The sequence below is a fragment of the Canis lupus genome, chromosome 22, assembly GCF_048164855.1.
Source record: "Canis lupus baileyi chromosome 22, mCanLup2.hap1, whole genome shotgun sequence".
NCBI lineage: Eukaryota > Metazoa > Chordata > Mammalia > Carnivora > Canidae > Canis > Canis lupus.
Genome location: NC_132859.1, coordinates 48,817,453 through 48,832,641, shown reverse-complemented (window position 1 = coordinate 48,832,641; position 15,189 = coordinate 48,817,453). Strand labels below are relative to the sequence as shown.

At 44.1% G+C, this 15,189-nt stretch overlaps 1 protein-coding gene and 1 long non-coding RNA gene across 2 annotated transcripts in view; one reads left to right on the top strand and one right to left on the bottom strand.

Annotated features, from left to right (window-relative positions):
- Positions 1-15,189, top strand: part of GLB1 (galactosidase beta 1) — an 81,932-nt gene that overhangs the window by 56,816 nt on the left and 9,927 nt on the right. The window contains exons 12-15 of the mRNA XM_072793495.1: positions 966-1,055; positions 4,337-4,450; positions 5,776-5,907; positions 7,053-7,307. Of these exons, the coding sequence (XP_072649596.1) occupies positions 966-1,055; positions 4,337-4,450; positions 5,776-5,907; positions 7,053-7,307 (591 nt within the window). The remainder of the gene's footprint in view (positions 1-965; positions 1,056-4,336; positions 4,451-5,775; positions 5,908-7,052; positions 7,308-15,189) is intronic.
- Positions 104-14,757, bottom strand: LOC140614304 (uncharacterized). The gene is made up of 3 exons (XR_012015208.1): positions 14,010-14,757; positions 6,095-6,213; positions 104-398 (listed from the first exon to the last, which is right to left on the bottom strand). It is a non-coding gene; the product is annotated as an uncharacterized lncRNA (long non-coding RNA).

Sequence of the window (15,189 nt, the reverse complement as noted above, 5' to 3'; positions counted from 1 at the left end):
TTAAACCTTGTACCATGAGTTGAATTTCTTCAGCTGTCCAGGTAGAAAAACATCCATTGAATAGCCAAATTGATAGAATTATGCTTAAGATTTTGCTTTCCTTGATGCCACACATCAGCAAGGTCAGGTAACCCCGAGAAGTATTTATAAAAATTACTGACCAGGATCATGTCACAGGAAGTCCTGGGTTCGGAGCCAAACCTCACTGCAAATCTTGACTCTGCCATTGCTCCAGTGAGTCTCTCTGAAAACCTGTCTCCTCATCCCTAACATGGGGACGAGGGCAGCCTCCTTGGGTGGCTCGAAGGTTCAGCAAGGTGTGCTTTGACCTGGCATTTGGTAGGCACTCAGTGATTGGAAGCTGTTAGCATTCTTGCTACTGCATCAGAATAAGCATCCTGAAGTACAAGAATACACCGTCATTTGGACTGAATATACTAAGCATTTATTGAGTCTCTGCTATGGACTGGGTATTGGGTGACACTGCACCCTACAGACCCTGCCCTTAAGGAGCGGACAGTCTGGCAAGCACGTAAAGGTAATCAACTAGTCATGGATGCAGACATAGTAAATAGATCCCAGATCAGTTCAGAGGAAGGCACAGTCATGGTTGCTTACCTTGGGGATGCTGGGGAAGGTCTTACAAAGGGAGCAGCCTCTGAGCCTTGGTTTTCATTCATTTTAAAGGCCTTTTATACAAAGGAGGTTGTATTTGCAAATAGGTATGCTTGAAACCTTCCGATTACCATCAGCTACTTTTCATCAAGTGTCCCCTGACTCATGGATAGGCATGATTGAGGGTGCCTGGGGTAGGGGCAGCAAGAGTGGAATCTGAACCATTAGGTCTAGTCAAGGATTTGGGCAAATCCACTGATAGCTTTGATAATTTGCAAATGGCATTACCCTCCACTGTGGTTACCAGGGAGGGGTGACAGCGAGTGAATGATGTTTTGGTTTCTTTTCAGTTAAAGACGGTGGAGGAGGCCCTGAATGTTCTGTGTCCGCCTGGGCCCATAAACAGCCTTTATCCCTTGACGTTTATCCAGGTGAAACAGGTAGGCCTTCAAAGGTGATGCTTCACCCTTGCTTTCTCTACTTAAAAAAATGTGCTTTCTGCACTGCCTCGCAGAGCCAGTTCTGAGTGCATGGACCAGAACCATAGGCAGATAAATCAGACCCTAGGGGAAATCACCACAGATTCCCAGGCTCTCTTCAGCTTTAACTATGGTGTAGTGGGGGGTGCCTGGGTGGCTCAGTGGTTGAGTGTCTGCCTTTAGCTCAGAGTGTGATCCCTGGGTCCTGGGATCCAGTCCCACATTGGGCTCCCTGCAGGGAACCTGCTTCTCCCTCTACCTATGTCTCTGCCTCTCTCTCTGTGTCTGTCATGAATAAATAAATAAAATCTTAAAAAAAAAAAAAAAAGTATGGCATGGTGAGTTGATCTTTCCTATCTCCCCACCTCCCTGTTTCTTATCACTCAAATAGGTAGTAACCCAACCTGATTCAACGTAATTCTGTAGTGCAAGCTATAAACTGGGTGCATTTCTAATATAGTTAATCTTTATTACTAGAGGAAAACCACTGTTTTAATATGCAAAAGTCAAATTATTTGTTCTTGTTAGCTCCAAGGTATAGGAACTGTATTCTTAATAGATTAGGTTCTCTTTCCTGCTGTTGAAGAGAACAGAGAGCAGAGCACGTGTGTGTGTCAGTGTGTATGCATGTGTGCATGTGGTTAACCCAGGCACTGCCTCATATTTATTTTATTTTTTATTTTTTTAAGTAGCCTCCATGTCCAGCATGGGGCCAAAACTCATGACCCTGAGATCAGGAGTCACATGTCCTAGCAACTGAACCAACCAGGCATTTATTTAAAATTTTTTCCCCAACTTTCTATTTCAGAAATTTTCAAATCTAAAAATGTTGCAAGAAAAGTATAATTTGCACTCACACAGCTTTCACCTGGATTCACTAAGTGTTAGCAGTTGCCTCTGTGTGTATGTTTGCAGTCAATCGCCTTGTTTTTAACCATTCAACTTTGTTGTCAATGTCCTGACACTTCATCCCTAAATATAACAGAATATATCTTTTGAGATAAAGGACACTGTCTCATAGTCACAATACAGGATCATACTTAAGGACTTTAACATTAATATGCATTCTCTAGTCAAGTATCCAATAATGTCCTTTTATAGCTAACTATTTTTCAATCCAGTTTCCAATTCATGATCACACATTGCAACTACTTAGAATGTCTGGTCTTCTTTCATTTGTGACTGTTACTAAGTCTTATTTTTACTCTCTCTCTTTCTCATGGTGTGGACATTTCTGAGGAGTTTGGGTCAGTTGTTTGTAGACTGCCCCTCACTGATTAGATGCAGTAACATGTTTTTGGCATGAACGTGCCAAAGGCAATGTGTCCTTCTCAGAGCTCTGTGCCAGGGTGCCCATGAGGTCAGTTTGTCCCTTTGTTGTGAGGTTAAGTTTGAACCCTTAGTTGGGAATTCAGCTCCATTTTTTGAAATAGAAACTTATCTGGACCCCCTTCACTGATCCTCTGTGGAGATCCCCTTCTGGAAGGTGTCTGAACAATAAGGTGATAAAACAATAACATCTCTAATCTTAGTTTAGTGTATTTTGCCCCCGGTGACTGCTTACACTTGTGACTTTATTCTAACAACTCTGGTTTATTCCAACAACTCTGGTTTATTCCAACAACTCTGTGGTCAATAAAATGAGTAATTAAACCCCCCCTTTCATTAACGCTGGGTAGAATTCCTGCTCTAGTTCCAGCCAACACCAGCTATGTATCCGTATCTTCATCTAGAAAATGCAACCACCTTCTCCACCTAGCAGCGGAGCACCACGGACAAGGCATGGTCCCTGGGACAGTTGGAACCTAGGAAGTAAAGTCCCAGGTTACTCATTGTTCTTTGCCAGACCCTTCTGCTTTGTGACCTCTGGCCATGGCAGTGCTCTAGGACTGGGGGCCTCCCTGGGCCCTGGCTGTTTCAGTCTGGGGCAAGACCACTGAATGTTTATTTCCAGCGAAATCCATGAAGGGCAAGGCTCAGGGAGTAGGGTTCCTCTGCAGCAGCTGCCCCACCTCTCCCCGCCCCACCCCGCACCTCACAGCCTCAGCTACCTTCTTGGGGAGGTCTGCAGCTTCCACTCCCCTCTAGGAAGCCCTTCACAGTGTGTCCCTCAGCCTCTGAGTTGGGACTTACCACTTTGATTACTTGGAAAAGAAAAAAAAAAAAAACAAGAGATGGAGATTTGGGAAATCTGGGAGGGGAGGCGCCCTTGTGTATGAAGCCTTGGGTGGTGACCCCAGTGACATTTATTGAGTTCAGCCCTTTCCTGCAATACAGGAACATGGGTTGGCGTATTTGGTGTGTGTGTGTGTGTGTGTGTGTGTGTGTGTGTTTCAGTTCCTCCAAATCACCTTTGCATTTGCTGAGATGCACTCCCTTGCTTTCTGGGCCCTAGATATGAGAAACATTTTCTCTGTCCAACATGCCAGATGTCTGTTGGATGCTCTTGTATGGCAAGGTCTGATCCAACTCACCCTGGCTAGTATCCACAATGGGAACATCACCAGCTGAGGCCATGGGTGCTGTTGCTGCTGGGGCTGATAGTCTGGGGCCTTCCTTTCAGACCAGGGATACCAGTATCTATACCACTGTTTTCTGACTTAGCAACAGGTCACACCCCCACCTCTCACTATATCTGTCCCCACCACCCCCCAGCCCTCCACGTTAAACAGTTTCTGATTGACTCTTGTTTTGTATGTGAAAGCACATTTAGCCCAAGAACCTGGAAAATGTCTTACCAAACATTCTTGGCTTTGTTGTTGTTTGTCTTTTTTTTTTTTTTTTTAAGATTTTATTTTTAAGTAATCTTCACACCCAGTGTGGGGCTTGACTTCATGAACCTGAGATCAAGAGTCACTCTACCCCCTGAGCCAACCAGTGCCCATGTTTGTCTTTTTTTGTTGTGTTGTGTTGTATGTTTGAGGTAACATGACCTTCTGATATGTATGATAGGAGCCACCTGAGTGATTCTGGGCAAATCATTTAACATGTTCCAAGGTCCAGTTTCCTCACGTAGGGAAGGGATGCTGATACAGTGTTCTTCTAGGTTCCTTGCTCTTACTACTCTGATAGAGTATGATACAAAAATTTAAGCCAGTTCCCTTTTTTCAGACTGAATTTTTGTGAGAGGCTGAGGAAACATTTTCTTTATGAGTTTAGAAACACCGCTTTCACACAGATTCGAGGCAACCAAGCTATCTTTCAAAGAGTGATGTGTTTTTCTTACATCTTTTTCTCACCAGTATTTCGGTTTTGTGATGTACCGAACAACACTTCCTCAAGACTGCAGTGACCCCACACCCCTGTCTTCACCCCTCAGTGGAGTCCACGACCGCGCCTATGTCTCTGTGGATGGGGTAAGAATTGTCACTGAGCTGTGCCTGTCTGCCCCAGTGGGGCAATGTGTGGTCTGCGCTTGGTAATGTGGCATTCAAAGCTATTGACTACCTTTCCAAACTCAGGCTCTGCTCCTCTTGGTGTCCTTCAGCTGTGGTCCTTGCTGGCTGATGTGGCCTCACCCATGCTCCCTCCACCTGGAACACACCCCCTCGCCCATCTGAACCCGGAGGGGTACACTCAAGTACCCTCTCTTCTCCTAAACCTTCCTAGTCTCCCTAGTCCATGCCATCCTCTCCGCCTGGTCACAGAACATCAGCCATGTGGCCTTTGCTCTTTAAGGACAGGGTCTGTGTGGTACATGCTGGAGCAGGGATCCCTTTAACCCTATGCCTTCATCCTGCATGAGAAATTCTCTTCTAGAGAATTATAATTATAGCTACAATATACAAAGACCTTTATCTCCCAACACAGCAAAGGTACACTGGAGGGTTTCCATCCCTTCCACTGAAATAATCATGTGAAAAAACACAGGAAGAGATTTTTCTAACTGCAGAAATTTGTTCAGGAAATTTTAAATTAAAATATTTCCATTCTATTGTGATCAAAGGCTTTCATTTCAGTGGGAGCAAGTTTCTAGGACATTATATGTATATTGCCCGTGTGTATAGTGTTAGCAGTTGTTTTTTTGAATTCCATTTTAGGGATCATCTTACTGAATTGTAGTCAATGTAACTTTTTTTTTTTTAAAGAAAGAAACAAAACAAAACCTTCCCCTTTCAAAAAGTTAGGAATATGTTGCTGCTAAAAAAAAAAAAAAAAAAAAAAAAACTGGCTTTTTTCTCACTCTATTATACAATTTACATGGTTAATGCACCATTATCAGGTATTTTGAGGTGAGACTACTCCACCTAACTCTCTGATTTTATCTCATCTATCTGATTTTGTCTCATTTCTCCACGTTGCTTAGAAGCCACCTTTTATGACTGCCTTTTGTGCTGTAAGAATACAAAGCAGGTCCTGTGATAGGAATCGAATCCCTTCCTTGAATTTTCTCCATTCCTTTCCTATTAAAAATGGATGTGCAGCAAAACATCCCAAAGCAGAGGAAGCCAGCCTAGATCTTCCCTTGTTCTGAGCCGTAGCTGGTGAGTCGCCTGCTTAGGAAGCAGTGTTTAGAGGAACTTGATCACCTGGCTGGTGATTTGGGCAAAGGGGCTTTCAGAGCATTGCCTCTGGAGTCCAGTGACACTTCAAGACAGCAAAATGAGTGTGACAGCTGAGGGAGCTGGGTTCTGCTGCATTTCTCACACCAGTTAATTCCCACTGGTCTCTAACCCCACAGGTGCCCCAGGGAGTCATGGAGCGAAGTAATGTCATCACTCTGAACATAACCGGGAAGGCTGGAGCCACTCTGGACCTGCTGGTGGAGAACATGGGACGTGTGAACTATGGCAGATATATCAATGATTTTAAGGTAGGACCAGCCCCACTGTCAGGAGTGAGGTTCAAAGGTTGATGGGGCCGTGCCTGTGCCACCTAAGGAAGTTTCTGCAAACCCATTTAAAAACTCTCATATATACATTCTTCTCCTCCAGCCCTGTTCACATAGAAGCGATTTTTAAAAGCATGCACACTTTGCCAAGTTTGGCGGGTAAACCTACTGTGATTTGTTTTGCAACTTCAAAGTTGGGCTATTTTGAAGACCTGTTTTCCTCTGCAGGTGATGAGAAAGTTGTGCTTTGCAAAGAGAACCCTTCTCTTGTGTTCAGGTTCAGTCACCCTGTAGAAAGAAACAGAAGGAGGAAGCTACTGCACCCTGTTTCTCCCTTGCTTTAAAGACCCACCTAGCTTTCAAAAGGTACCCTGTTGCTGACAAAGCCAGCTTAGTATTTGATTGGCTCTGTTTTCTGGATGTGGACAATCCAGGACGAAGTCTTGAATAATAGGCTTTTCGCTTGGTACACGGTCTCTCTTACCCCTTCTGGTTACCCTGTGTCCAGGTGTCTAGCCCCAGCCCAAATGTTTGCCTGAGGAAAACATTTTTAGAGCATTATTCAGCAAATGTTTGGTAAGGTCATACTCTGCAAGATGCTCTGCAAGGCACTTTGAGGCATGGAAAGATGTTGAGGTACAGGCTTCTCCCATGTAGCTCACCACCTAGAGGAGAGAAGGCCCCCACATGGAAAGATTGATGGTACCCCCCTCTCTAGGACAAAACCCATGTGTGGGGTTATTTCCTGACCCTCTTGGTGCCACTCAGAGGCAGGGCAATCACACTCCAATGGAATGGCCATGCTCCTGGTTATATGAAGGGGCAGAGTCTGTCCCCCCAGCCCTTCCTACAGTGGCTAAATGTTCTTCTGTATTCCTGAATCCACTCATTCCTTCCATCCAGCAATGACTCTGAACCGAACACTGAAGATTGGGGGCATGGGGTCAAAAGCTCTGGCCTCAGGCTCAAAAATGAGACTCAAATTGTACACACACAATTTGAGTCTCATTTACTCTTGGTGTTTCATGTCCTGGTTTGCTCTTCTCAAGAATTCAGCGTAGGGACACAAAGACACTTGAAGCCTTTTACTTCCCACCCTAGCTCATTGCTCAGTTTCTCCTTTACAGGGCCTTATTTCTAACCTGACCCTTGGGTCCAGTATCCTCACAAACTGGATGATCTTCCCGTTGAACACTGAGGATGCAGTACGCAGCCACCTGGGAGGCTGGCATGGCCCTAACAATGGCCGCCATGATAAAACCTTTGCCCACCGCTCGTCTAACTACACGCTCCCGGCCTTTTATATGGGGAACTTCTCTATTCCCAGTGGGATCCCAGACTTGCCCCAGGACACCTTTATCCAGTTTCCTGGATGGACCAAGGTACGTGTCTTCATGGAAAGTGTTTTAATTCAGGCCTCAAACATCTGCTTTTAGCTTCTGATAAAGAATAAAAAAGAACTGCTAATGAGATGTTGTGTAACAGTTTGGGAGTGGGGGCTTTCTGTGTTAGTTTACCCATTCCTCAGTAGTGGAACCATGGCAGATCTTCAGGAATGCAATGGCCAGCTTGAATGTATAGCATCTGCCCCATTTTCACTGACTGACAACTTCCTTGAGAAAATGATGACTTTCCTCCTTCCTTTAAGAAAAACCATAGCTCCTTTGGACACTGATTATGAGGGACACTTTCTCTTTATCTTGAAGAAAATTTGGTCCAAGCAAAGGGATGAATCACTGGGAGAACTTATTTTTCTTTTGTCCATGCCTCCCCCTACACTCCACAACACCCCACCTTCATACAGCCCTGCACCCTGGGGGCATCCACCACTGTCTCCATGATCTTCAGCTCTTCCTTGGCCATTTTACAGCCTGGTCACCTCCCTCCCTTTATTCTTTGAAGGTGTTCACATGTCTTCCTTCACCGTTGTCTTCTTCACTTCAGTCCTATTTTCATCCAGGGTGACCTTACCATGACTCAGTTATTCATTCAACAAGTATTTTTCAGTGGCCACTATGTACCCAAGCTTTGTGCTGGGTGCTAAGGATACAACGATGAACCAAACCAGCTATGGGACTTGCCCTCATGGAACTTACACACTAGTTGGGGAGACAGACCCATATCATACAATCACCCAAATTAAATGACAAGACTGCAGCTGCAATACGTGCTAAGAAGAAATACAGGAGTTGATAATAATTGGGGCATTTGACCTTGTCAGGGAGATCAGGGAAGCCTTCCCTGTGAGAGTCATGCTTGACAAAGATATGAAGGATAAGAAAGAATTAACAAAAAAAAAAGGAATTAACATGGCAAAAGGGGAAGGGAAACATGTTCCAAGCAAAGAAGATAGCATGTGCAAAGGCCATGTGGTTAGAGGGGGAATGAGGAGCATGAGGAACTGGTAAAGGACCCAAACATAGGGTTTAGGTGTGGAGTGTGGTTCAGAGAAGAGACTAGAAAGTTGGTAGAGATGAGATTGGACTAGGCCAATTAAACTACATTAAAGTTTTGTCTTTGTGTTGAGAGCCTTTGAAGCGGGAGAGTGCCATGATGTGATTGTGATGGGACAAGCTTCTCTGATACCAGGGTGCAGAATAGGGTTGGGTGAGAGTACCTGTGGATTTTGGGAAGCTATCTAGGCAGCTGGACCATAGTCTCAGTGTGAGACTAGGATGGTGGTAGACAAGATGGAGATAATATCAACTATCTAAGAGATGTGTGAAGTTAAATCAGTGAGTTGTAATGATGGATTGGATATCAGGATTTAAAGAGAAGGACATATCCTGGATGACTCTTACATTCCAGCTTGGTGGCTGAGAAGATGGTACCATTTATTGAAAGAAGAAATGTCAGAAAAAGACATGTGCTAGGAGGGGGGAGATTGTGAGTTGGATTTGGATAGATTGAGTTTGAGAGGCCTTTGAGAATAGCTGAGAGAAGATATTGGAAGAGGGCTGTGATATCTGTGGAGGGAGAAGCCAGAGGATGGATCTGAGCTGGGAATATATGTATAAGATCATCTGTGTATGGATGGTCACTGAAGACATGGGTTGGAGGAGATCCTCTGAAGAGAAAGGATACAGAAAAAAAAGAAAAGGGGTACAAACATGGTGGGCAGAGAGTGAGAAGGAAAACCGACATTTGTACTGCTGAGGGGATGAATGTGAGAAAGACAGAAGCTCTTCTACTGGATTTCGTAACAAGGAGCTCACTGGGACCCTCAGGAAGTATATGCCAGTGGAGCAAAGCATCCATAGGCTGTACTATATACTCCCAAGGAGTATAAGGTAAAGAAACAAACTTGTGAACATAAATTTGAATACCTGAATATAAACATTCATTTTGAGAATTTTGACTCTGAAGAAGAGGAGAAAAGCAGGTAAATAGCTGGAAGAGTAGAGGATAAAAGATGCACACATTTGCTTAAGAAGTGCCCTTTTGGGGGTGCCTGGGTGGTTCAGTCAGTTAAGCATCTGAATCTTGACTTTGGCTCATGTCATGATCTCAGGGTCCTAGAATTGAGCCCCATGTCCTGTGCTGATCATGGAGCCTACTTAAGATTCTCTCTCTCCCTCTCTCCCTCCACTTTTGTGTTTACTCTCTCTCAAAAAAAAAAAAAAAACTCATAGATAATTGTTATTTAATTTCCATATATTTGTGAGGGTTTTTTCAGCATATCTTACTTTTACTGATTTCTAATTTAATTCTTCTATAAAACTTTTCTAAAAGGAAGAAAACCTGAATGACCTTTGATTAGGCAAAGACTTGTTACATTGACACCTAAAGCATGATCCTTAAGGAAAAAGTGATAAATTGGATTTCATCAAAATTAAAAATGTTTGCTCTTCAAAAGAAATCATTAAGAAAAAGAAAACTCAAGCCACAGACTGGGAGAAAATATTTTCAAATCATATGTCTAGCAAAGAATTTGTTTCTAGAATACATCAAGAATTCTTACAGCTCAATAATAGGAAGGTAAACAACCCAATCAAAAAATGTTCAAATTTCACCAAAGGAGATATACACATGGCTAAGTACCTGAAAAGATGCATAATGCTCTCAACATTATTAATTGTCAGAAAAGTATAAATCAGAACCTTCAATGAAATACTACTTCACGCCCACTAGAATGGCTATAATAATAAAAGATGAACAATAACAAATGTTGGCAAGGATACGGAGAAATGAGAACTCTCCTACATCACTTGTGGGAATGTAAAATGGCACAAACACTTTGGAACATGGTTTTGGAGGTTTTTTCAAAGGTTAAACAGAATTACCATAGGACTAGGAGTTCCACTTTTGGGTGTATACCCAAGAGAAATCTACCTTTATCTACCTAAAGACGTCTATGCAAATATTCAGAGCATAATAATAACCCCAAACTGGATATAATTCAAATGTCCATCAACTGATGAATGGGTAAAGAAAAGGTGGTATATCCATACAAAGGAATAGTGTTCCACAGTAAAAAGGAACAGACTACTGATACAAGCTACAGTGTGGATGAATCTGAAAAAACACACTAAGTAAAAGAAGCCAGGCATAAAAGACCATATGTTGTAGGATTCTATTTATATCAAATGTTCAGTAAAGACAAATCTGTAGAGACAAAAAGTAGCTTCATGGTTGTCTGGGGCTGATGGTAGGAATGGAGAATAACTGCAAGTAGTAGGTTTCTTTTTGGGGTGTTGGAAATGTTCCAAAATTCAATTGTGTCACCACAATTCCACAGTCTTCTTAAATTTATTGAAACTTGTTTCATGACCGAGCATATGGTATATCTTGGTGAACATACCTCCAGAATCTTGAGCTGTGATATCCTGTCTCTTGCTATGTGTTTCTATCCCCCAAACTCTCATGCCTCCCCAGCTTGTTCTTGGATCTTACTGATGACCTGAAACTCTCTACCCTTAAGGCCACCACTCTTCCCTATCCAGCCTAGAGATCATCCCTGTTCTTTTTTAAAAAGAACCGGCCCCCTTGACCTTCCACTCTGTCTCCTTCTTCATCCTTTAATTTTTTTTAAGATTTTATTTATTTATTCATGAGAGACACAGAGAGAGAGAGAGAAAGAGAAAGAGAGAGAGAGAGAGAGAGTCAGAGACATAGGCAGAGGGAGAAGCAGGCTCCATGTAGGGAGCCCGATGTGGGACTTGATCCCTGGACCCCAGGATCATGCCCTGAGCTGAAGGCAGACACTTAACCACTAAGCCACCCAGGCGTCCTTCATTCTCTATTTTGAGTGGGTCCACCATTGGTCTGTGCTCCTTCACCAGTGGCTGAGCACTGCAGGAGGTGGGGGGCTCTCTAGAGTGCTCATCAGGGCCCCTGATCCCCGCACTCTCCAGCCCTGGAGGCCCCCAATGGGCCTAGCAGTCTTTGGTCTCTCTACCCCCTTCCCCAGCTGGTCTTTCTAACCTTCATCTCTCCCCTAAGCCAAGCCACCAGCCTCCTTCCCCACCCACTCACCCTCCTTGACTGCTATCAAGTGTAACTCCTTTGTTCCCTCAGCTTCCTGTCAGACTTATCTCTGCCTGTACCCTCACTTCCTGCCCAGTGGCCAGAGGAGGAAGTCAGAGCTCTGAATCCTCTCCACACCTTCTTCCTCCAGGCCCGGATCCTGCATTTTAGCAGCCTTTCAGTCTTTTCTATCACCTTCCAGGTTCCCACCAAGAAGTGACGTCTGGGTGCTCTGAGACCCAGAAGCAAAGTCAGACCCTCTCTGGATCTTTGCACTTTAGCCAGCAGGCTTGTTCTTCTTCCCTTGCTCCCTCCTTTTTCCCAGGTTTCCTTGTCTCCTTGTTCCTCTTGGTATCCTGCTGGGTCACATGTGTCCTTTGTTCATGCTTTTTTCACTCTCTCACACTACCCAACACATATTCACCTGCCAAGACCAGCATTAACTCCTCTAAGAAACCTTCCTAGACTCTAGTCCAGGAAAGAACCATCCCCGCCCACCTGAGTGCCCCACCCGAGCTCATCACACTTAGGCTGGCACCACGGTTTCACCCACCCAGCTTCAGAAAGGGCATTTGTTAAAAGTGCTCAGCTTATTCACCATCCTGCTCACCTCCCAGGACCTGGTTGCTCTGTAAATTCTCTCGGGTGGAAGGGTGCACAGGTGGCTGTGTTGCTGAGCAACCCCCCACCCCCACCCCAGGAAAAAAGCAAGTAGGAGGAGTATAGGCCCTCAGGCAGCCCTGTTGGTGATGAGAGGCTTTGCAAGGGGCTGTGGATACAGGGCCAAGGCAGATGAAAGCCATTGTTCACCAGGCGGCATCAGTTTAGTGCTTTCAGAGAAAGAACTTTCAGGAGATGCAAAGCAGAAAGACAACCTGATGAAAGAGTGGGGTGGCTCAAGTGAAGCAGACCTGACAGGTGGACAGCCCTTCCCCAGAGTCAGAGGGAGTTTTTCAGGGAGGGAATCTCAAGTGGAAGAATGATAGATGCAAAGGTGCAGAAATGGAAAAGCATGAGACATCTTTGGAAGTCTGAGGGGTTTCACCTTGGCCAGGGTCATAAAGGTGTCACACCCAAGAGTGCCTGACCCAGGCGTTGTGCTCAACACTTTAGGACACTACCTCTGTAATTACCAAAAGAGCAGGTGGAGTGGGATGTCCTGTTATTACTTCTAGTTTGCAGGTGAGCAGGTCAAGAGATGTAAGGACCTTGCATGAGGAGCAGAAGTAGGTGGTGGAACCGCTCCCTGAGCCCCACATCTGCCCAATTTGCAGGCCCACGTGGAAGGGCAGGCAGCAAGGTGCAGGACCTGCAAGGCCGATGAGGAACTTGTGCAGACGGGGGCTCTGCACCAATTTTGTCAATTTGATGGGTGTTCTACACCTTCATGTTTGGAAGGTCCATAGACATGCGCCATTTACAAATATGTCAGAAGGCTTAGAACCCCAAAAGCCCATCTAATGCACATGTCCACTCAAAAACTAGTACACAGATGTTCACAGCAACATTATCCAAAATTATCCAAAATCAACGAGAAGGTGGAAAAGCTCAAATGTCCATCCACTGATGAATGAATAAACAAAATGTTTATTAATATATAGTAAAGGAAAGTTATTTGGCAGTAAAAAGAAATGAAGTAGTTATATATGTTACAACTGGATGAACCTGGAAAGTGTGTTAAATGAAAGGAACCAATCACAAACCAAACATGTGGAAGATTCCATTTATATGAAATGTCCAGAATAGTCAAATCTATAGACACAGAAAAATCAGTGGTTGCCTAGAGTAGGGAAAGGAGCAGGTTGGGAGGGAGGATAGGGAATGAATACTAAAGGCTGCAGGGTTTCTGTTTGGAGTGATGAAGATATTCTAAAATTGACTGCAGTAATGGTTGCAAAGCTCCATAGTGTTCTCACAGCCACTGAATTGTACACTTGAGTGAATTGTATGGTGTGTGAAGTATTTCTCAATAAAGCAGACAAGAGGGCCTATCCACGGGATTTGTAGACCTGGGTTGCATGGGTCCGAAGGTCAGAGGACATACACATAAAACAGTGCATACTGTTTTCTATTATTTTCTGGTCAACTGTGGTCCCTGTTAATGAGGACAGACCTAGGCCAGCTCCTGAGGTTCTGAATAATCAGCAGATGTGGAACGAAGAGAACTCATCCTCCACAGAGCACTGAGTTCTGACTTTTGGGAGAATGAGCACTTTGGCAGGTGGAGGGATAGGGGTAGGGTTGGACAGAATGACATCTGAAGCTGGAGCCATTCCTAAGACCCTGCCTCTGGACACACTGACCCTCCTGCACCCTCCTCCGTGGCCCTGTGCCAGCCTCTGCGCTGGTGCTCTTCAGTTTGATAGAGACTGCCTTGATTTAGTGAACAAAGTCACTGATAAGGGTGATTCATGAGATTAAGGAAATCACTTCTGATTAGGATGTGGCTTTCTGGTTAAATGCCCAACCATCAAACTGGGATTTCAGTGGGAAGTGGTCAGGCATAAATTTTGCTCTTTCCAAGAGACACAGGCCAGCATTTTGTCTGCACAGAACTCTTATCTGCCCACAAGCTCCCTCAGATAGGCGGAGTTCTAGCTGTGTCATGTGTGCCATACCTTAAATGTTCTGCCAATGCAGTGGATTTGTGTTCTTTATCTCTCTTCCATATGGTGCACATAAGTCTCGTATCAATATCCACTGCCTTCCCGCATGTGTTGGCCACTCGTGGTAGGGTTGGGTGCATAACAGAGCATGATGAGGAGAGGGCTGGAGTAATGTCCCACTCTCCTCAACCAGAATTATTCTTTGAAAGCTAAGAAGCAAAATAGAATACTGACTAAAAGTAATTTTATTTTTTAAAGGAAAAAAAATTCCTTCTTTCAAGATGTAAAAAAAATCATGAAAGAAAAGAATTTCTAACAAAGGGCTGGCAGAAATCCCTTCATAAATTAAAATTATTTCTGTGTCTTGCTTTTGAAATTTCCAGCACCCTCATCATTTGTTCTTTCTAGTGCCAGTGGGGCCTGGTCACCAGAAACACCAAGTAGTTAAAGGATTGCAACTCTTCAGCTCCACCCCCTAACTTCTGACTTCTTGGGGTAGGGAGTGGGGGCTGGAGATGGAGCTTTGTAAAAACTCTAGAACTTCTGGGTGAGTGAACAAATTCAGGTGATGGAAGGTACACCTGAAGAGGGTAAATGTAAGTAAAATGCTTTCCTGAGTTCTGTGTACCATTCTAGCAAATTATTGAACCCAAGGAGGTGGTTACAGGAACCCCCAAGTTGTAGCTGGTAGTTCAGAAGTATAGGTGCCCCAGACTTGCAACTGGCATCTGAAGTAAGGGCAGTCTTATGGGATCTGATCCCAGCTCTAGGTAGATGATGTCATAATTGAATTGTTGGACCTGCAGCTGGTATCCAGAGAATCGCTTGGTGTCATAGATAACATCCCAGAAGGAGTCAGGAAGGGAGTGGTAGAAAGTACAATTGGAAAGGTGGTTTCATTCACCATGTGAGCAGGATAGGCATGGGCATTGCTACGGGGAAAGACTTCATAATTAAATGCTATAATTTGAATTAAAAATAAATTCACGGGACGCCTGGGTGGCTCAGTGGTTGAGCATTTATTTAAAAATTAAAAAAAATAATAAATCAATCAATCAAAATAAAAAATTGAATGCTATAATTTCAGATATTGGTAACAAGTAGGAAGAAATTAAATGTGATGATGTGATGTGAAGTAAGGTACAGAGGTGAAGATGTTGCTATGGTATATGGTATAATAGTTACCGATTGC